Consider the following 22,295-nt stretch of genomic DNA (forward strand, 5'->3'; position numbering starts at 1 on the left):
CTGAGTAGCATCTCCCTGTGGCAAAAGGGGAAGAGGCCCGGAGACGGGCATTCTTGACTTGCAAAGCAGAGCTCAGCCCTGCAGCGTTGGACCCCCAGCACGGTGACTCTCAAGGGGACTTTTTTGGTTGTCACCATCTGGGCAAAGGGGCTGGCATCCAGTGGTGGGAGGGCAGGGTTGCAGCCGCACAGACTGCATGCACCAGCGGTGGGGGTCCCCACCGCGAAGGGAGACCCAGTCCCACGTGTCCTTGTGCCAGACGAGGCTGCGAAGCCCTGTCCTCAACCGTGATCTCCGGAGGGAAGGAGTCATGCTTTCCTCTTCCCGGCAGCTTTTCTGGGCTCACAGAGGATGGAGAGCTGATAACTGCAGGTGAATGAATGATGAAGTGAACGAATGACCCCAGGAACAGAGGCTGTCAGGGAGATTTGTGTTTCTGTCCAGAGATGGGGTGCTCGCTTCGGCAGCACATATACTGTCCAGAGATGGGAAGCTGACACAGGGTGTTGTCTAGAAGGACATGCTCTGCCTGACTTCTAAGGGATTGCTCCCACGTGGGGCAGGGGACTCTCGCCCGGGGCCGAGGTGGCGAGATGGCAGCCCTCTACCCCGCCCGAAAGGATGCCCCCCGCCCCCCATCACCTGGTCGCTCGGCCTTGCCTTCACTCCTTCCCTGCAGGGTGGGCACGCAGAGCTGACGGGCCCTGCGGAGGAGAGAACGGGTGGTGAGGAGAGGGGCCGCGGGTGTCCAGCCTCACGGGACAGGGGTGTGCGTTCTGTGACCCCACTGTGCTCTGCTTCTCCAGACGGGGCCTCCTGACCCTCAGGCCTCCCTATTACACGAAGCGGGCGGCCGCTCTTGGGGCCCCGAGGGCCGTGGCCGTTCTCCGTGTGTGGGTTCTCTTGCCCCACAACCTCCAGCTGAAGGGCCAGGAGCCTCCTTTCTCCTTCCGCCACCACAGGTCTGTCTCTCTCTCATCTCTCGTCTCTTTCTGTCATTGCCACGTCTGGGCATCTGCGTCTCGGTCGTCCTCCCTCTGTCTCTCCGAGTTTGGACTCGTGCGGATTGCTCTTACTCTGGGACCCCACGTCTCTCGAGGCCTCCCTCTCCGTCCTGATGTGTGTCTTTCTGCCCACATGTCTAGGACGCGAGGGCAGGGCTGGTGGCTGCCTTGTCCCTTGCGGTCCCCCCCACTGCCTACAACAGTGCCTGGCCCCTTGGACCCAGGGTGACTCTGACAGGGGATGGGGAGGAAACTGAGACCCCAGGAGGCAGGGGTCCCCTGTCTGGTGTGTCCCCCTCCTCTGGGGCTGTGCTGCCTGCCCGGAGGCAGCCAAGCGAGCACACGCCAAGGCAGACAACCGGCAAACCTCTGCCTTCGAGTACGCTCATTCATCTCCGGCAACTGTCAAAATATTAAGCTAACTGGGACCTGATTGTTGCAAATTGCTCCAGAAAATAGCTGGGAGCGCTTAAGATTTTAAAAGGGGTGTTTTTAATGCCGCAATTGTCTTTTGATGGTTTTATTAAATGACGGAGAAAGTACAATTAGCATGTTTTGCCTCATTTGGCCCATGGCACTCATCTGGGTCTAGAGGAGGGCCACTCTGGGTTTCCATGGAAACTAGCTTGTCAGGCTGGCTCTGGCAGAGTCAAACAGGAAATCTTTATTCCCAAAAGCAGGTTGTCAGATTCACTCTCAGTCAAAGTGCAGTGAAAATATTTTCCTTGTTACTGGCCTGTGGTTCCCAAGCGCGGAGAGCCTATCCCGATGGGGCTGGCGGTGCAGGCCGGGCGCCGTGGGCTCACCCTCCTACGTGACCACAGGGCTCGGCTCGGGCCTTGGGGCTGTGTTCAAGGGCAGAAGCAAGAGGCCCGGCCCCCTTTGGGAAGGCACCAGGTCAGAAAGCACTGTTAGGAGAGGAGCTCCACGGCGGGCTTTGGAGAGGACACCTGGCTGCTGTCCACTCTCCCCGCTTGCGTCCCTCCATTTCCTGCAGTTTTGCTGTTCTCCACACGGAGGATCTTCTGTGTTGAGGAAGCTACATTTTAAGGCATCTTTGCAGACATTTCCCTGAAAGTACTGGGACCCCGGAGGCGTAGGTCTATGCACACAATAGCACCGAGTTGCTGTGTGATCCTAGGTAGACCCCTTGACCTCTCTGGGCTCCAGGCTCCTCCTATACAAGGGGGAAGGCGGGGGTCCATGCAATCCCTGGACTTTTCTGGGGCATGGTTCTCAGCCCAGGCAGGCTTCCCTGGTAGCCCTAAGGAAGGTTCTGTTTCCTGTCACTTGGCCCACAGTGGGGCTGAGCAGCCCACCGCCCATCTGTCAGCATCCCACCCGGATTGGAGTTCTGAGTCGGGGGCAGGTGGCCGCAAATCTGAGTGTCTGGGGTGAAGCATCCCACCTCGCAGGATGGGCCTTGCCCGGCGGGCCACGCAGCCACGCTCCAGTTTGTGGCCTGGCCGCCGCCATTCCCGGGGCTGCCCATGTGGGCTCTGGCTCCATGTGTCCCCAAGCCTCTCCCGTCTGTGGGCCACTGTCCTTCCAGCCCCCTCTGGCAGCAGTTGTTGGCCTGTTCAGCAGGTGGGCGTTCCCTCGCCGAGCACAGGTCTGCGGGATCTGTTGGCAGACGCTCGAGCTCAGCGGAGACTGAATGCCCTGGCTCTGTCCCCTCTTCTCCGAGAGGTGGCTGGTGAGGGCCCCACCCGAGACCCCTCAGGCGTCTGGGCAAGTCGAAGGCCAAACTCCTCTCCTGGCAAAGACCCGTGTGGGGGAGTGTTAGCAAAGGCTGGAAAGCCGGGTCCCCAGCGTGTGATCCGAAGTCTTTTGAGCAGCCTCCAGGGGGCAGCACTGGGGTGGGCTGGGACAGCTCCCCATGCCCTGGGCCCCGGCTCCCACCTTGTGTCTCAGCCCCACCTGCCCTGGGCTCGCCCTGTGCCATCACTCACATGGTTTTTTTCTCTGAAGGTACTAAAAAGCTGACCAATAAGGCCACCCTGTGGTATGTGCCCCTGTCACTGAAGAACGTGGACAAGGTCCTGGAGGTGCCCCCAGTCGTGGTAAGGAGACCCCCCTTCTGCTTCTCTCGGGGGGCATACGGCAGAGGCTACCCAGGCGTCCCAACAGCGGGGGCTGGGCGCCGGCACTGCCGGTGGAGTGGGCTGTCCCTGGCTGGGATCTTCGTGCAGGTTTCGCTCGAGGACGTCCCTCCCGGAGGGCCCTTCCTCGTGTCCCGACCAGAGCGGGTCGGGACCGTGCCAGGTGACGGGTCCTTCGGAGAGAACCAGGACCACCCGGCTGTGTGGCCCAGGCCAGCCGCTCCTCATCTCAGCCCCTGATGAAACGGAGGCTAAGACATCTCTGTTTCCGCCTCTTCCCCTGCCGCCCTCGGTCCCCTCACTGTGGTTTGCTGCAGACAGAACCATCTTTGCACAAAGGGAGCCCGTTGTATTCATTCCTGGCCCATGGGCAGGCTGTTGGAGGGTGAATGTCAAGCCGATAGAACGATTTAGTTCCTTCCTTAAAGTTACCCTCCCCTCCTCCCGTGGTGCCCAAGTCTCTGCATGTTTCCAAGACACGTGTGACAGCTCCTTGGTGGAGGCCTGTGGCTTTGTTCTCACACCTAAGCTGTTCTAGAGGAACCATCCCGTGGTTCGGACGGTGGCTGCCTTGCCACGAGCATTTTCCTGTGCTCAGGCAAACAACAGATTTTTTAAAAACAGTGTAACTGGGAACCACAGCCGTGGGCACTGGCGCCTGCTCTTTTCGCACTGAGCTCACGGAGAAACGTCCCATCCTCCTCCTCACGGGGACGCTGGGTGCAGGCCTTCCTGCTTGGAGGAGGCCTGCTCTGACTCCCTGGCCCACCTTTCCACTCTCTGCACCCCTACAAGTGTGACGCTGCCGGGGGCGCTCCTTGGAACTCCCCACCAGCCACACCTCTGCCTGTGGCAGCCCAGGGTCTGACCCCACACCCTGCCTGAGCCCCTGGGGGCAGGCGAGGCCCAGGTGGCACGTCTCCCCAGGTCGGGACGGCGGCCTGCGGGGCTCTAGTTGCTACAAAGTCTAAAGATTTAAAAAACTCTGTGGAGACAGGGGAGCCCTCTCCATGTTGAAGGGGAAAGGGTGCTTGGACCTTGGCCTGAGTTGGATGGGTGGCCTGTCCTTTGGTCCCGCAAAAGAAGGGACATAGTGCTGCCACCTGATGACGGTGCTGGTGCCACCCGCCCCTGCACGAGCGAGGGGTCCGTTCTGCTGCAGCCTTGCCTCATCCAGACGCCAGTTCTGTCGAGGTCATGTGCACGGCTTCAGTTTGGACATATTGTTCTCCCGGAACACGGCCCTTCCTGGCTGCCCCGCCCCGCCCCCTCCCTCCTTCCAAGTGTCTCCTCCCTGCAGGGGGCTGGGGGCAGGACCCGAGGCGCAGCAGTGAGTGACTTTTCTCTCCGGAAATTACGAGCGTACCCACCCCCGCTTTCATCTTTTGCGCCGAGCCCTGGGTACTGGGTCTGTCCGGTCGCAGGGAAACACGACCTAATCATGGAGCTGCTTGCGCTTTTGGACGCCGCGGACTGTGGAAGTCTCCCACAGCCCTTCTCTGGCTTCGGCACCTGATGCTTCGTGTTTGGGGGTTGATGCTGAAGGAAGCTTCCGGGGCTGAACCCATGAGCCTTTGCTTCCTCTGGCTCCTCGGGGCCGGGGGGCTGGGGGGCCGAGAGCTTCGGGTCTTCCCATCCTCCCCAGGGAGCACTCACCCCCTCATCCCAGGCCCGGGGCTTTCCCAGCCCCTTTGCTGAGCCGGCCTCGATAAGACACAGACACGACTCTGCCCTGCGGAGGCGGCCACGGAGAGGGTTCCAGACGGGAGAAGCCACGCAGCTCGCAGCTGCAGGCGACCCCAGTACTCACGGGAGCTCGTCCCCCCACACGCGCAGCCCCACAGAGAGGCCTTCAGTGGGTTTGAGACACAGGTCTGCTGTTTGCCTTGTTCTGATACGTCCTGGAAGGCTCGGGTGGCATTTATGCACCGCAGGTAGCGTGGCCACAGGCTTTCTCATCCCCCCGCCCCAAATCCCGCCATTGACCTTTTACAGACCACTGTCCTTTCTTTGAGAATACACGCATCTCTCTGTCCAGGTGTGTGTGTGTGACACACGTCTCTCAGGTGTATGTGTGTGGCACGGACACGTATGTCACACGTATCACAGCACACACTCACGTGTGTAGAGGGGCCCCATGTGTGTCTCCCTGAAGTCACCGGCGGTCGACCCCCCATGGTGGTATCCAGTGTCAGATGCTGCCACTTGGCTCCACCCTCTTCTCCAGGGAACAGAGACCTCAGTATCCCTGCGGTGACCCTGGAGAGGCTGGGGGGCATCCGAGAGCAGACACTTGGGTTGTGGGGTTTTTTCTTTTTCCCGGTGTCGGAATGTGCGCTCAAGTTCAAAGTCTGCCCAGGCTCTTGGAACTGTGGGCTGAGCTGGCTAATGGTTCACATCAGTGGGGCTGGACGAACCCTTGGGGGTGAGTGTGGGGTCCCAGCCCCTTGTTGGGACTTCCGGTGGCTTTATCCCCAGATTCAGAGCCAGCAGGCCAACATTGGGAGGAGGCTGCGTTTACTCCGTCTTCTTGGCTCGTGTCCGGCTGGGGCCGCACCAGCCGCATGCGACGGCCCAGACCCAAGTAGCGGGCTCACACAGCCAGGATTTATGAGGCTCGGGAGGTTGGCTGTTTCTTAAAATATATCTCTTTGAAAGGCATTTCTGGAGGACACTTGAATGCAGCTGTGAATTTCACCGGATAGGTACAGCACAGCCTCTGCTTGCACACTCTTTACTGTGGACGGTGGGACAGGAGGCTGCGGTTTATTTATGGAGGAAAAGGTTAAATTATCCACCGTAACTTAAACACTTGGAGTGTGTTTCTTTTGAACAGATTCCTTAGCTCCTTTCTTGGCCTCCTTGGGAGACAGGTTCTCAAGCCTCAGATGATGGTAATTAAGATGATGGTAATTAAGGCGCAGACTGGTGTTCCGACCCTGTGCGATTTGGAGCGGAGCCATGAGCAGGAAAATCAGGATGTTTAAAACGGGCTTTTGAAAGAAGGTCCAAAATTGTCGTCTAAAGTGAACTTGCCCAAGTCGGAGAGGTTTTAGCGGGGGGTGGAGAGGGGCCCATGGGGCCCTTCGTGCAGAGGCTTCTCCATCAGGTCTGCTGGAAATGCCACCCGAGGGAAGGCAAGGGCAGATGTCGGAGCTCACCGAGGGGAGCCTGGCCGGGCCGTGGTTGGCACAAAGGGAGAGGGGACTCGGGGAAGCTGGCCCCCACGGACCGGGCCTGTGGCTTTTCCAAGTGGTCCCGCACAGAGGGCATGTGTATGTGTCCTGCACTGGGTTTGGGGGCAGGGCCCTTGCTGTCACATCAGAGAAACACAGCATCTCCCACTGTGCCCATTGGAACCCATTTTTGTGCCAAGTTTTATATTCACATTTATTCTTAACTTATTGGGTCTGAACACCTGTGATCCATGATGAGAGCATCGGTGGGACTGTCATAGCTTTGGTGTGTGTTCCTACAAGTGTGCAACCTGTCGGACAGGCTGGGAGGTCCGCGGGGGGGGTGTGTCGAGGGCATGTGGGAAACCTGATCTCCCCTTGCCCTGTCGGGGCTCCTGTGATTCTGTAGTTCTGTGTCCGGGGACAAATCCTAGGAAGGAAGGGGCACGTGTAAAATGTGACGGAGGTTGTTGACGGGATGTTGTTTGAACAGTGAAGGGCTGGGAGCAGGCCTGATGCGTTCAGTACTGGGTCCATCCCCCAAGTCCTGTTAGGCTGAGAAGTTGGGCTGATGCAGTTGGAGGGGGAACATGGCTCCTTGGAAACGTGGCACATGGCACGGGAGAATGTTTATCTACGCGTGGGCATGAAAACAATGGAGGACACACAGAGTAAACATTCAAGTCCGCTTATCTCTGCACACATGAGATTTTCACCTTCTCTATGTTTTTATTTTTATATTTATTTATTTTTTTTAGAAGATTTTATTTACTCATTTGGCAGAGAGATCACAAGTAGGCAGAGAGGCAGACAGAGAGAGAGGAAGGGAAGCAGGCTCCCTGGAGCAGAGAGCCCGATGTGGGGCTTGATCCCAGGACCCTGAGATCATGACCTGAGCCGAAGGCAGAGGCCCAAACCACTGAGGCCCCCAGGCGCCCCAGTTTTTATTGATTGTATCAAGTCTGTCTTACCAGGACAGGGATGGATGGTTCCGGTTGCATGCCTGGAGACCATGCAAGGAGAGGCTTGAGGCTGGGAGGCTGAGCCACGCCTGGGCGGGAAGGGTGAGGGCCGGGAGGCCAGGCTCGCTGCTGCCGGCCTGACCCTCTGTCCGCTCCTCTCTGCAGTATTCCCGGCAGGAGCAGGAGGAAGAGGGCCGGAAGCGGTACGAGGCCCAGAAGCTGGAGCGCATGGAGACCAAGTGGAGGAACGGGGACATCGTCCAGCCTGTCCTGAACCCAGGTAAAATCTGGGGTGCAGGGCGGGGTTCACTTCTGCTGGCAGGTGCCGAATGCGGCAGGCTCATGAGTCTTCTCCTCTTGGGGTCGGTGCAGTCCCTCACTGTGGATGTGGTCCTCGTGGCCCTGTCCCCTGTCCCTGCAAACCCGTTCCCAGTGGCGCCGTCAGCACTGAGGGGACGGGACAGCTCTGGGGGTCCCAGCAGGCCCGTGGAGTATGACACAGAGACCCCACTGCGAGGGCACACGGGAGCGAGCCTGTGCCGTTGTGTCCGTCCCGCAAGGTAGCTCAGGAGCACATTTTTTATGGGATTTCCAGCTCATAAAAAACAGGCAAATGGCAGCAGCTCTCTCCACGTTTCTCCTCACCAGCCTGGCCCTCACGTCTGCGGGCCTGCGGCTTCCCTTGGGCCCGGGCCTCTGGCTCGTTCCCTCCCATGGCCGGCATCAGCCAAGTGTCCATCCAGAACCCACACAGAGAGGTCCAGGCTGGTTTCCTTCCAGACGGGACTTTCCTCCCCAGTCCTTAGCGGACCGCCGCCCTGGGGCTCAGATGGTGCAGGGCAGGGTCTCAGGAGGTCTGTCCCCCTCACGGCCACCATGAGCCATTGGGTTGTGTGTCTCCACCGCACACACACGAGCACAGGTCATCCGTGTGGAGAGGATTCGAGAACATGCTGTGTTCTGTGTGGGGCTCCACGGGGTGACCCCTCAGGGTGCCCCGGACACAGGTGTGTTTGAGTTCCACGTTTTGGTCCTTGACAGCCAAGGACCTGTCCCGAGTAATCCGTTTCCTCACTGATGTGCCCCCGTGTGCCCTGGGCTCCCCTCCCCCCATGCTATGCCCTAGCTCCCGCTAACCAGGACGACGGTGGACTCCAGGACACGGACTGGACTGGGCTTCTGGTCCCCCCACCTGCCTGCCCGGGCTTCAGGCCACATCCAGCATCAGGGCAGGGGGGCTGGTGACCACCCAGCAGCTGTGCGAGTGAGGACGGGAGCTCCTGGGTTCGTCGGCAGCGCCTATGTAGTTCGCACAGGATTCTCCAAATCTTTCTGTCCCCTCAAGCGCATCTCCCCCTTATCCTTCTCATGCTCCAGCTTCAACCTGCCCACAGCAAAGACCGGTGGCCTGTGAGTGGGGGGGTGCCTTCACTGTCTTTTCACATCTGCTTCTCAGCAAACGCCAAGATGATAAATTACTTGTTAGTATTCGTAAGACAGAATGTTGCTGGAATAGACGATCGGTTTCCAACACAGTCACCCACAAGATGGGCCTGGAGTCACTCCTGATGACGGAGGGTAGTGACGATGCCAGACCCAGGCTCTGCTCTCGGGGCGGGGGCAGGCAAGCGTGCTGGTCAGGCAAAGACATGGGAGACTGCCAAGTGATGTAGGGAGAGGCGATGTCTTAGGAAAGGTACAAAATTGGTGCTGAAGGTATTCTGGAACAGAGAAGCTGGAGGGGCCTGAATGGCAGCCCTCCCCCTAAAGACCTGGCCATCCTGTCCATCTCCCATTCTAGACTCTTATTTGCAGAAAGGGTGTCTGTTGATATGATTAAGTTAAGGATCTCGGCACGAGGTCATTCTGCATTACCCAACTGGGTCCCTAATGTAGGGACCAGTGAGTGTTCTTATTAGACAGGAGGGGAGAGACGGTGTCAACCCAGTGGCGGCAGGGATGGGCTGGGAGGAAGTCTGGGGACTAGGTGGGGGCTGCTGGGGCACTCCTCTCTGTGGGCCCTTTCTGGCGAGTGCTTGGGGTGGGAGCCAGTCCTGGATGCCTCCTCTGACTGTCTGGGAAACAATATAACGCTCACGGTGTCCAGCCTAAGTCCCCTCATGCAGGGGGTTATTTCCTGTTTGCTCTCCTGTCTGACTGTGAGTCGGGTGCATAACGCTTCTCGGAATCTATTACTCTCCAATGTTTAGTCAAAGGAGACATTCTGCATCTCAAGATTTCTTTTCTTTTTTTTAAAGATTTTATTTATTTGAGAGAGAGAGAGAGAATGAACGAGAACACACATGAGCTGGGGGGAGGGAGAAGCAGGCCCCCCACTGAGCAGGGAGCCCAAAGTAGGCTCGATCCCGGGACCCTGAGATCATGACCTGAACTGAAGGCAGAGGCTTATCCAACAAAGCCACCCAAAGCCCCAGAATCTCATTTTTTTTTTCTTTTTAAAAAGATTTTATTTATTTATTTGTCAGAGAGAGAGAGTGAGCGAGTGAGCACAAGCAGGGAGAGCATCAGGCAGAGAGAGAAGCGGGCTCCCTGCTGAGCAGAGAGCCCGATGTGGGGCTCCATCCCAGGACCCCGGGATCACAACCTGAGCCAAAGTCATGCTTAACCCACTGAGCCACCCAGGCGTCCCCGAAGTCTCATTTCTTGATAGATTTTTACAAGCTTTGATTTTTACTTTTCTATGTTCCGATAAGAATGCATCTTTCTCAGATGATTAGCTTAGGGACTGGCTTTTAAATGCTTAAGTCACATGCCCATTCCTTGCTGTTTTTGATTGTGCCCTGCATTTCTGACCTCAGTGTCCCAGTAGAACTGGCCTCACCCTGGCAGGGTGGGGCTGGGCCTCTGCAGCCAGGCCTCCCGGGGCCCAGAGGAGGGCAGGATGGGGTCCCCAGGACCCGCCAGCGGGGCAGGCGCTCAGCAGGAAGGGCAGAGCGTGGGGTCGGCACCGGGGTCTTTGGAACACTCCAGCCCCTCCCTGTGGGAGGACCCTGCCACCCCCCATATCTGCAGCCCTCTCTCAGGGTTGACACCAGAACCCGATTTGGGCAGGCTGTTGCCTAGGAACTCCCTTGCGGAGTTACCTCATCCTTCAGGTGTCCTTTCAGAGAGTCTGGGAGTTCTTTTTTTTTTTTTAAGATTTTTTTATTTATTTGACAAAGATCACACATAGTCAGAGAGGCAGGCAGAGAGAAAGGGAAGCAGGCTCCCTGCTGAGCAGAGAGCCCAACGCGGGGCTCGATCCCAAGACCCTGGGACCATGACCTGAGCTGAAAGCAGAGGCTTTAACCCACTGAGCCACCCAGGCGCCCCGAGTCTGGGAGTTCTTTAAAACCCAGCTTTTTGTTTTGTTTTCCCCATCTGACAAGAGAAAATACAATTACCTTGAACTGTTTGATCCACAGCCGTCCGAGGTCCAGCTTTGACCGTGGAGGGACTGCGTGGCCATCGGAGCCTTTTGTGGGCATGATGGTTGATGACATGGGGGTTGATGACAACGAATCCAGCTCCGGCTGCTGGGCTGGGCCCAGGCTCTGTCTTCGCGTGGTCCCGATCCCAACTGCCCCCAAGAGTGCTTGGTTTGCATCTGGGGTCTCCCAGGGTCTGACCAGGCCCCATCTTCCTGCGCCCGTCAGCATTTGTTCTGGGGAGAGGGCTAGGCGTGAGGAGGCAGGGGCGGGGCGGTGAGGGACACGTGGAGAGTCGGGCTGCCGGGGTCTGAGGCCCACCTGCGCCTCCATGGGGACTTAATCTCTGCCACTGTTCCCCGGCTGGAAACACAGGAGAGGGGAATTCTGGGTATGTTTATAGCCGTGTCGAAACTCTCCCCTTGCTGCCCTGGGGACCTCACCCGCTCTCTGAGCGCGGCCGGCATGTTGAGATCCAAACATTAGGCGCCCTGCCAGCCAGGGTCGTGGCAGCCGTCGCGGTGCGGAACCCTGGGACCCCAGTGCCCGGCCTTGTAGGGGGTGTTCCTTATCAGGGGGTGTCCTGCAGGTGGGGCGGACTCGTAGCTGTGCGTCTTGAACAGGTAGCTTTTGGGGTTACCTCGGAAGGGGAAAGGTCAGGGTCTCCCCCATCTGGGGTTCGCATGAGTCGGGCTGAAAGCAGGTAGCGTGGCGGGAAGGCGGCCTGCCGAGGAGGCCGGGCAGCGTGGTCTGGTGTGCATGGAGAAGGCGAGGAGAAGGGGCTACGCAGTCCTGCCCGCTGACCACCACGTCCTGTTTCCTTCCCACGCCCACGTGGGGCATTTCACCCTGAACCTGTCCAGCCACTGCCTGACCTCAGGGATCAGGGTCTCGGATTGCATGTGGTTCCCATTGGGTTTAGAGGTGGTACCTTGTGGACCAGTGGCCAGAGAGCAAACCATGGGTCCCCTGCGCCAGCACTGTGTCCACACTGTGTTCCCGGGGCTGGTGTGCTGGTGGGGGGTGCTGTGTCCGAGATTGTTTACAAAGTTGGGAGTGAGAGTCAGAAGACTGACTGTCCAGACAGAGGGTCACCGCAGCCCTGGGAGCATGTAGCCCCGAGGTGTTGACTGGCTTCCTGTGTCTCGGGAGTGGGCCTCACCGGGCACACTGGTGTCCCCAGGGATGAGCACCGTGACCCGCTAACAGAGGGCCGACGAGCCCCTGGAAGCCTTTCCTTTCACGGACCAGAGCACGTGGAGACCGCAGTTGTCCTTGGAGAACTCACCTGAGCAGCCGGCACCTGAACTCCCTCGGTGGCCGCGCAGACGTCACGGTGCTCGGTCTCGGGCATCGAGCTGTCCCACGGCCTAATCCCTCTCCTTTGCCGTTCCAGAGCCCAACACGGTCAGCTACAGCCAGTCCAGCCTGATCCACCTGGTGGGACCTTCCGACTGCACCCTGCACGGCTTCGTGCACGGAGGTAAGGAGTCAGCGGCTGCTGCTCGCTCGCGTCTCTGTCTCCCCGGAGCCAGGCGGCCGTCTGACCCGGTTTAGGCTCCAGTGTTTGATGAAGCAGAAGTTTAAACTTTTAAGAGGCTGCATAATGAATTGCCGAAATATAGTCGGCGCCTGTTTTTAAAATTGGAAACGAAAGTCAGATGAATGGCTATCCTGACGGAGGGTCACACGCAACCCCGGAAGCTGAGAACCACGTGGTGTGTAGTGGCCTCGGGTTGCGGCAGGGCCTTTTGGGGCAGTGATGTCACCAGAGAGTAGCAGTGTGACCTGTTACCGAAGCAGGGCTGCCGCAGCATGTTTTTGGCTCTGACGTTCTCATTTATTTCTTCCTCTGGTCAGATTCCACCTTAAACAATGTAGACCGTGAAGTTCCTAGCTCGGGAAATATAGGGGACTTAGCCCCAGGTTCATAGAGGGACACTTTTTACTTTAATGGGGAGTTTATTTATTTATTAATTGCAATTTGGAGAAAACAGTAAGCATTGGCACAGTGCCATTCACTTAAGCTCTTGCCTCCAAGGTTGGGAGTACCAAGCTCTCTCTTCTTTTCCTCTCAGAAAACTCCTATTCATCCTTCAAAACCCAGCTCAAATGGTACCACTCTGTGCAGGGTTATGTTGCTATTTCTACCTAGGGCGGCTCAGGGCAGGGCTCGATCTTACTTTGTGTAGGACTCTAGGACTTCATACAGCATCGAACAGGTGCTCTCCTGAGGCGAGTTCCATGAGCGAGAGGCACAGATCACATCCACGTTGAGGAATATGGGATAATAGGTCCTGGGCTTTTCGGAGTCAGAGAGTACGCCCTGATTTGAGAATATTTTTATTTTTATTTATTTTTTTTAAAGATTTTATTTATTTATTTGACAGAGAGAGAGATTACAAGTAGGCAGAGAAGCAGGCAGAGAGAGGGGGGAAGCAGGCTCCCTGCTGAGCAGAGAGCCCGATGCGGGGCTTGATCCCAGGACCCTGGGATCATGACCTGAGCTGAAGGCAGAGGCTTAACCCACTGAGCCACCCAGGTGCCCCTGATTTGAGAATATTTTTAAAGTTTGCTTCTTTTTTTAGCTAATCCTCTTTGTTTTTTGTTTTTTGTTTTTTATTTTATGTTTGTTTTCTTCCTTCAACTAAACGTTGGCTACAGTGTCCTTCAATTTGATTAACTTGGATCCTACCCATGTCACCAGTACTGCCTAGGCCGGCGCCTGCGGTGGTGGTCAGAGCGTCTTTGTACCCCGAGGACAGCTGTGGCCCCATAAGCTTGCTTGTCTCCTTTTCCTCACCAGCCCTTGCCTGCCTCCTGGAAGTGGGAGGCAGCCCCTTTTCTGAGCTCCCCATCCGGATCCCAGACCCCATCACTTTCAGCCTCACTGAGCTCCATTCTGCCTGAAATCAGTGAAACTGCGCCAGAATTTTTGCTTGTCTTGTCCGTATGTTGGAATTGTGGGAGAGGTGGCATCTCCACACTTCGCTGTCTCCTTATTGACAAGCCCGGTCTCCATCCGCACGTGCTGGACGGTGTGAGTGAGGGAATTGTTGCAAATCTAGAACCTGTGCTCTGTCACAGAGCCTGAGATGTTTCCTTAGAAGTAGGCACATTTCTTTAAGAAGCGCGTTTAAGGAACATTTATGTTGGCTTTGCGGTATTTATTTATTTATTAAAGATTTTATTTATTTATTTGACAAAATGAGATCACATGTAGGCAGACCAGGACCCTGAGATCATGACCTGAGCCGAAGGCAGAGGCTTAACACACTGAGCCACCCAGGCGCCCAGATTTGCGGTATTTAATGCGTATTTTAGTAGAGGTTTTTGTGCCCACAAGTTTTAAAAAAAAAAAAAGCCAAATATTTTCCCCCAGCGCAGTCATCTCTAAATAGTGCCTAGTAACTCACCAGGAGCAAGTGAACAAAATAAACGCCACGTTGAGAACACCTGCGAAGACCTGGGATTTCACGGCGTTTTCCTACGGAGAGGATGCCGGCGATGCGAGGGGTATCTGAACGCGTTTCCGTCAACATCCTCTCTAACCTGTAGCTCAGTCATGCCGAGCGCAGAAAATCATGAGCTGAGATGGAGGCTAATTCGTCTTTTATCCAGTAATTCTGGGCCGTGTATATGTCTCTGAAAAACTCTCGCCCCATCCCATTTTCTGTGCCTTTCACACACCGGACAGTGTCAACCTTGCAGCTCAGCTCCCGTCCCGGCACTTAAGAGCGCATGACGCGGACGCTGACCGTGCTGAACTGGGGTGGGGGTGGGGGGTGGGCAGCCCCAGATGGGAGGCAGGACTGCAGTCCGGTGCTCGGTCTTTTGTCCTGTCCTGGGTGCGTGGACAAGCTGCCCAGGGATTCACGGAGGGAAGCAGGAGCCGAGGGGAGCAAGCAAGAGGACACAGAGGATCTTGGTCCCCTGTGCCGGGAAGGAGGGCCGTCTGCGTCCCTGTGGTTGTGGTTTCAGGGTCTCGGCACGAGTTCCAGCCTGGCTTTGGGCTTCTGCCTTCCCTGAGTCCTGAGTGAAGCCACGCGGGTCTCTTCCTCCTCTTCTGGCCTCCCGTCCCCTCCGCTCCCCCACTATTGGTTGTATCCCCGAAGCGGTGACCTGGTGTGTACTTGGGGGTGTTTAGGTTCATGCCACAGTGAGGACCTGATTATAAACTCACCCAGACACCCATCCTCGATAAACAGTAAGAAGAGGAGTTGATGGTCCTTCCCGAATATACTAACATGCAGGTATCTGAGCCCCAAAGTGAGCATCTTCCCCCAAGGCCAGGACTGAGGCGAGGGCCGCGCTGTCATGCTTGTTCATGTGGCTTCGGGAACTGGAGCCACTGGCGTTAGACCAGAGGGACGCTCGGAGGCCCCGGCACTGACAGAAAGCAGGGAAGGCTCTGTCTTTGCAGATGGCGCAGTGACATACCTGGGCGACCCCAGAGATTCCACGGTGAGGGTAACTCAGGTTGTTAAAGAATTCAGGGAAGCAGCAGCATCTAAAATGACCGATATTCGTAATAAAACACTTGCCCGAAATAGGAAAACGACTTTTTGTTGTCTCTGTTTGTAGACATGTCTGTTGTCCTAGGTGCGTTTTGGGTTGAATTTTATTTATATCACGAAATACCACTTTTCAGGAATTTGGTGGAAAGGTGTAGGGCCAGTTTTGTCTGTTTGATTCGCCTTCTTCAAGGTCTTGTTCTCGTCTTCCCTTGGTTCCGGAGACGATCGCTGCTGCTTTCTTCCTCTGGGACGCTCCCTGCCTGGTCCTCTGTCAGCTGTCCCACGCGGGCTGGAAGAGGGGGTCACTGCTCAGCACGGCCCGCACGCGACGATGGCAGGGGGGCTCCCTGGGGGTCACCCCGCATCGCTTAGGGCAGGCTGGAGGGTGTCTCTGTGGTGAATTCTTCACTTCTGAACCTCTGGTGGCCTTGGATGTTTCTTTGGCGCTTTAACAAACCTTATTAACTAGTTTAAACCAAGGTATCCTACGGGAGGGTCCAAAATGGCTTTTGCCAACATGCAGCTGCCCCCGTCCTCACTTCGTGGGGACCACAGCTGTGCTCCTGCCTTGTGGCTCTGTCTCCCTGGGGGTCACTCGGTGGGCCAGCCGCAGACTTGTCTCATCGCCTCGTCTCCCAACCGCTCCGAACACCCAGCCCCCGGTCCCCTGTGGAATGCCTCTCGGTACAGTTACACCTGCTGGACAGCCGTGCAGGATGCGTTTCCTTGGAGAGGGCCCCCCTCCGCCCGCCGCGAGCCGGACTGCTCGTTCCCTGCACTGCCCCGTGCTGGTCTTCCTCACAGAGTTTCCGTTTTCTGGTAGCTTCCTAGGGAAGGTGTACGTCAGCCGGATGAAAGGCTCAGCGGCTTTGCCGAAGGCCTCACCCGGTGGCTTCCACCAGACAAGACGACAGCCGCGCCCTGTGGGACGACGCAGCTGTAAGATGTCCAGGGCTCCTCGGGAAGCTCGCTGGTGTTGGCGACCTAGGCTCCCTCTGCCCAGTCTGCCGTCCCTGGGGCGGCCCCATTTCGGAGGTGGGCCAGCTGGTGATGGCATCAGCGTTCCAGCCCGGAAGGCCGGGGGGGCTCCCAGGAAGCGGCACCCACCGCTCGCGTCTGCTGGTGGGTCTAGCTGGCCAGACATGTCAGTCAAACTCTAGAGCTGCTGTAGGAGAGAGGGAGAAGTCATTGCGGGGGGCAGTCTCTGTGGGGGGCTCAGGAGTAGTTTTTCTGGATTTGGTCTGTGTAAAGCGTTTCCTGGCTGGGTGTGGCATTGTCTCCCCGGGACTTGGAGGCATTGGTGGGTCCCCTTCCGGCAGCCAAGGTCCCTGTTCAGAGATGTGGGTCGTCTGTGGTTCTCTTCCTCTGCTCTCTGGCCGCACCTCGGCCTGTCCCTCTTCCCTGAGCCTCACGGCTCGCTCTGGCCTCTGCCCTGGGCCCATCCACAAGCTTCCCGCTGACTGCTTTCCCGAATAACATGGAATTGAGGGCTCCGCGTTTCCTGGGCTCCTCTCCTTCGCGGTGTTACCCCCCCCCCCCCGCCACCCATGCTGTGCTTCTCAGACCCTCCCCTGGAGGAGCCGCTGCTCTGAATGGCTGGGCCCCACCCCCGGGGGTTCAGAATAGCCCAGCTGTCCGGAGTCTGGGGACCACGCTGGTGAGTCCCCACCCCATCCCTGCAGCTCCGGCCACCGCCAGCTTTCCGAAGCTTCTTACACCTCAGTGCGCGCCCCCCCCCCTCGCCCCCGCACCGCGGTGCGTCTCTGTTCCGCCTTTTCCTCAGTCAGTGCTCCTTTCGGGCTTCCGACCCTTTTCTCACCCACTTGCAGGTGTCTGCCCCAGTGGCCAGCTCATCCTTCCTGTGGTGTCCGTCTGTCCACTTCCCTGAGAGGTCGTGGATTGTGGTCTCATCCTTGCCGCCTGCTGGGATCGCCAGGGCCCTCAAAAATGCAGGTGCCCGCCAACCCCCTGCCCCTGGTTGGACCAGGTGCCGTGGGGAGGCCCGGTGCTGGGGTCCCGGTGATTCTGACGACGGGTCAGCCTGAGTTACCAGCAGCTGCTGGGAACGTGCGGCCCTGGGGAAGAGGCCACAGCTGGGAACAGTGAACCGTGCTCAGACCCGGCGCCCAGAGTGTTTCCTGCCTCGGAACACTATTCCCAGCGGTCCCCGCTGTTCCCCGGCATCCTTAAATGAGCAGCCAGGGCCGTGCCATGCTAACGACTTACAAACTAGATGACAGAGAACCTTGTTCTTAAAGTTAATTATTGTTGTCCTCTTAATAACCCTGTGGAAAACCCCAGTAACCGGGAAAGGAAGGAAGTTTACAGTCTCTCAGGGAAGGGTGTCGGGGGCAGCCAGAGCTCTGTTCTGGATGGTCAGCCCCGACCGCGCCTTCCAGAGCTCTGTGAGAGGTGGACCTGCGGGGCCCTCGGCCCAGGGGCTGACCTGGGTGATGCCGGTCGCCTCTCCAGTGCCTGTCCCGGACCTCGAGAGCATCAGAGGAGGGGGCGTGGGGTTGTCTGTGGTAGGGCTCTCGTGTTCACAGTCACATCTGGTTCTGAGTAAAAACTGCCTCTGCTCCAAGACGAGAAGGCAGCAGCGTGGCAGTGAACTGGGGCTGACCCGGTCTGTCCCTCAGCAGTCATCTTGGTGCCTGTTAGGAACACAGATTCCTGGGCCTTCTCCAGGAGGGTGTAATGAGCTGGTCTGGGCCCTGGCCTGGGGACCTGCATTTTGACACAAATGGCCTGGTGGTTCTCGGGATTCAGGGCTCCCAGAAACTCCCAGTGAGGGGCCTTTTGTCTCAATGCACCCGGCGACTATACCCTCTCACCCCATTCCCCCAACCTCTCAAGAACATTGGACGCCCACCCCCCTCCAAGTCCCCTCCTGGGTTCATGTCCCCCCACACCAAATGTGTGCTGGGGCCAGAGTGCCCGAGTGTGGACAGAGGCCAGGCCCCACCCCAAGAAGCCTCCAATAAGTCCGGGGCGGGCCCAGGCACCTGCATAGTCAAGCGCTTCCCAGATGACTCTCCCCATGCTGGCAGTGAGGGCTTCTGGGGGCCTCCCTGAATCTCGGGTTGCCCTTGTCGCCTGAGGCCTGGGTGTCTTTGCTTCCCCATCAGTCCTGGACCTTCTCCTCCCTCTCCGTCTTTTCTCCCCGTGCCTCAGCCGGCCCCGTGGCCTCTGACAAATGTGTTCTTCCCAGCCCGAGTGGTCTCGATGTCCCCCCCGGAGAGCGGCCCCGTGCACATGATCTTTCTCTTCCTTTCTCCACTCGGCTGTTCTTTTCGCCACTTCTGTTGAGTGGATGACGATGACACCCCCTAGAACAGTGTGGCTGTCCTCACCTGGCTCCTACCCCGGGCCTTATAGCCTCCCTTTCTGTACAGGGGTTCGGAGAGGGTGGATTAAATGAGATAATACGGGGCGAACAGCCGGCACGTAGGGAACACTTAGTAAAGGTTGGTGGTGGTTACGAGCCGCAGGCCCTTGAGCTGCGCGGGTTTGAACCGCACGGGTCCTCCTATGTCTGGATTTTTTTCAACAAAGACAGGACAGCGTGTATGTGTATTATCTCTTCCTTGTGATTTTCATGTCATTTTCTTCCCCTTCGCTGACTTTACCGCACAAACACGGGGTACGAAGTACTTGACACGCGCAGTCCGTGTCAATCCACGGGTCCTGTTGGGGGAGGCGTGTGCTCAGCGGTACGCCGCTAGTAGTTTGGTTTGGGGGGAGTCGAAAGTTACAGGCGGGTTCGTGAGGGGATCGGCACACGTAACCCCACTGTGTTGTTCCAAGGTCAACTGTGATATTTATTTGGTTTATTAGCTTTAGTACAGGCGCAGAGGGAACACGGAGAGCACATGCTTTTTTCTCCCATCCAGGGAGGTGTTTGTAAAATATCATTTATGTGAGCACAAAGCGTATCGTAATGGTGGGACCCGCGCAGGCTTAGCTTCCGTAACAGGAACGTAGCCACCTGCGAGTCAAGCCCGTCCTCTAAATAGAAGAGTCAAGTCCGGGCTTCTGGACAGTCCAGAACCACAAATAGCAGAAAGGAGAGCGTTTCCTGTCAAAAATCGGGTTTGGCTAAAGATATTCTCGGAGGAGAGAGTGGGTCACTTGGAACTTGTGCTACCTAAAAAGAAAAATTAAAAATAACTGAGTGCTGGAATTGGAAAAAGAGCAGCAGATCCACCCCCAGGAAGGAGGGGGACGGGGGCGGCAGCAGGCCTGGCTGTGCGCGCCAGTCTTAGGACCCCCCGGCCCGCTGCTGTCCCTCGTCTTTGCTCCATCCCCGCCCTGGTCCCACCTCCCAGCCACGGGACCTGTGCATGTTGGGCTGTCAGAGCCCTGCCCTCTTCCTGCCCTCCCCAGGTTGCGGGGTCCTGGGGCCCCACACCTCCAGCATCTCCCCTCCCTGACGTGCCCCAGGCAGCACATCACTCTCGGCAAAGCCTGACTCCGCCCGTGGCAGCCGCAGCTCTCCTGGCACAGGTCTCGCCGCTGCCTGCAGGACGCCGTCCAGCCTCGTCACTGCCCTCCAGACTGTCTTTCCCTAAGCGCGCCTCTTGCTTTTCTTTCTCCATATCTTTGTTCATCCTCTTTCCACCTGCGCCCATTCTGTGTGCCCAGCCCTCATCCCGTCTCCTCCCTGGTGCTCCAGGAGCCCCTTTCTCCCCAGGGAGTAGCAACCTCCCCGTCCTCCTCATGCCTCCTCGCACGTTTGTTTCTCTCTTACACGTTTCGGTCTTTCTGCCACTTCGGATAGTGGCGATATTCTCAGGTGTTTATTTCCTGGAGGTGGCAAGCTTTCTTGTCCTGACTTCCTCCCTTCCCAGCCACTTTGCAGAGAACCTTATGCAGGGAAGGAACTTGATGGTGTCCGATGATTGAGTGAAAGACGTCACTCGGAAAGGTGGTTGGAGTTGATGCTGCCCACTAGCTGTGTCCTGCGCCATTAGCGGTTTGTCTCAGAATCACAGCTCGTAAATCCAGCCGAGTGTGGCACTCCGGCGTCCTCAGATCAAGCTCCAGACCGGGCCCCAGTCGGCGGGCACTTGTAGGACAGGCCGGGCTTTCCAGCACGCTGAGGCGGCGGCGTGCCGCAGGGGAGCCCACGCCCGTATGCCTGATCCTGCCTGGCACTCGGCTAGAGTGGGGGGCGGCCACCGACCCCTTAACTGGACCCTTCTGCCTCTGTTGCCGAGGCCAGGGGTCTGGTCGGTTTCAGCCGTGGCTGCACCCCGGCCGCGGAGCCCGTCAGAGCCGGGAATGGATGCATGACACAGGGAGCGTGAGCGTTGATCAGCCCTGGGAAAGAAGGCCTCGGTTTCAGAAAATACTCTAGCCTGTGCTGTCCCCGTGAGTCTGCAAATAAGTTTATCCGTGGGGACCCCTGCCCCTAGCTCTAAGACACTCCGATGGTCTGTGCTGGGGCCCCCGATTTCCGGGGTGACCTTGCTGACCCAACGGGGCCCCCAAGTCTGCAGCTGACTTGCTTTGGAAAAAGAATAATGGAATCATGACTGTCATAAAACCTTTATCAGTTGGAGTTAATGGGGTGCCACTTGTCACAGTGTCCTCGGTGCCCTCAAGCCAGCTGGGGAGGCCAGTCACCTCTTTCCTGGTAGAGCAGTCTCCCTGGGCCACCTGTGCCCCCTGCCATGCCTCCCCTCCGCCTTTCATCTTGGTGCCTTGGTGAGCTGTCTGTTCTCCGTCCTCCTGTCTCTCTCATCGTCCTTTCTGGAACCTGCTCCCAACACTTCCCTCCCGTCAAGGAGCCCTCTGGCCGGCCATTGCCAAAGCCCAAGAGCAGGTCTTGGTGTGCAGAGCTCATGCAGCCTCTCCTCTCAGCCTCCCTCCCTGGGCCCCTTCCCTCCCCTCCTCGCGCCTGTGGCCTTGGGGCCTCATGCATGCTCCCTGAGCTCCCTCCCTCGGGGACTCATCTGGCCTCATGCTGCCCTGGGCCCTCGGCCCCCAGGTTTATCGCTGCAGCTGAGTCCCCAGGACCTCCTCTGGGATGGCTGATGGGCTCCCCCAGCGCTCCCCCTGCAGCGGCGGCCAGGCCGCCCCCTCCGTCGTCTGGCCAGAATTCCCACAACCTCCCCGGACTCAGCTGGCTCTCTCTCGGGCTCTGCTCTCCATCTATCGGCAAGTCCTTTGGGCTCTGCCAAACAGATCAGAGTAGGAGCTCTCCCCACCAACACCGTCCCCTCCTGCTCCCCACTTCCACTGAAGTGGCCTCTTGCCTGACCCCCTCGAGCGTCTCCTCCCTGCACAGCGGTCTCATCTGTCCCTTCGGAGCAGAAGCACAGTCCGGCCCGGCCTGTTCCAGGCCCCGCAGCGGCTCCTGTCTCGCTCCCAGAAGAAGCCAGATCTGTCTTTCTTTCCTTTTATTTTTAGAGGTGGGGGGAAGAGAGAGAATGTTAAGTAGGCTCCAGGCCCAGCACGAGCCACACACAAGGCTGGATCCCATGGCCTTGAGACCATGACCTGAGCTGAGATCAAGACTCGCTCAGCCGACGAAGCCACCAGGGGCCCCAAAGTCCGATCTTATTTGTGCTGCGTCTGCCCTCACGAGGCCTCCCTCCAGGAGGGCCTTCCTTGATGCCTCCCAGTCCTCCCCATCTTGTACCCCTCTTGCCCTCCTCTGGTCCCTCGCCTTCCCAAGAAGCCTGGGGCCTCTCTAGCTGCGGGCTCTGCCGCTGCTGCTCCCTCTTCCCCGGCTGCCGTTGATCCCTCCGCTGGGTTTCTGCCCCCGGACAGCTGCCTAGTTGCTCCCCTTTCGCTGCAGTTCGCTGGAGGAAAGGCGGGTCTTCCTGGGCCCCCTGTGAAAGGTAGACCCCTCCCTGATGTGCTCACGGGGTGCCCAAGCATTTACCATGCCCTAACGGACACCTGCCCTTTGGCGCCCCACCCCACGCAGAACGCAGGCTCACGGCCTGGGGCCTTGGTCTCATGGGCTCACTGCGGCATCCTCAGCCCTGAAAGCAGGGCCTGGAGCCGAGCAGACATGCAGGGCGCCAAGTGGATGACCTGGAGAGAGTACAGGGGCCGCAGCACGGCGGCCGAGTCAGCCCCACGGAGGAGCGTGT

At 58.0% G+C, this 22,295-nt stretch overlaps 1 protein-coding gene across 3 annotated transcripts in view; it reads left to right on the forward strand.

Annotated features, from left to right (window-relative positions):
* Positions 1 to 22,295, forward strand: part of ACOT7 (acyl-CoA thioesterase 7) — a gene marked incomplete at its 5' end in the record, with an annotated part of 95,832 nt that overhangs the window by 37,864 nt on the left and 35,673 nt on the right. For all 3 annotated transcript variants that reach the window (XM_080800739.1, XM_080800738.1, XM_080800740.1), the window contains 3 exons: positions 2,976 to 3,067; positions 7,410 to 7,524; positions 12,069 to 12,155. In XM_080800739.1, coding sequence (XP_080656865.1) covers positions 2,976 to 3,067; positions 7,410 to 7,524; positions 12,069 to 12,155 — 294 coding nt within the window. The remainder of the gene's footprint in view (positions 1 to 2,975; positions 3,068 to 7,409; positions 7,525 to 12,068; positions 12,156 to 22,295) is intronic.

Source organism: Martes martes (assembly GCF_963455335.1).
Source record: "Martes martes genome assembly, chromosome: 4".
NCBI classification, from domain to species: Eukaryota; Metazoa; Chordata; class Mammalia; order Carnivora; family Mustelidae; genus Martes; species Martes martes.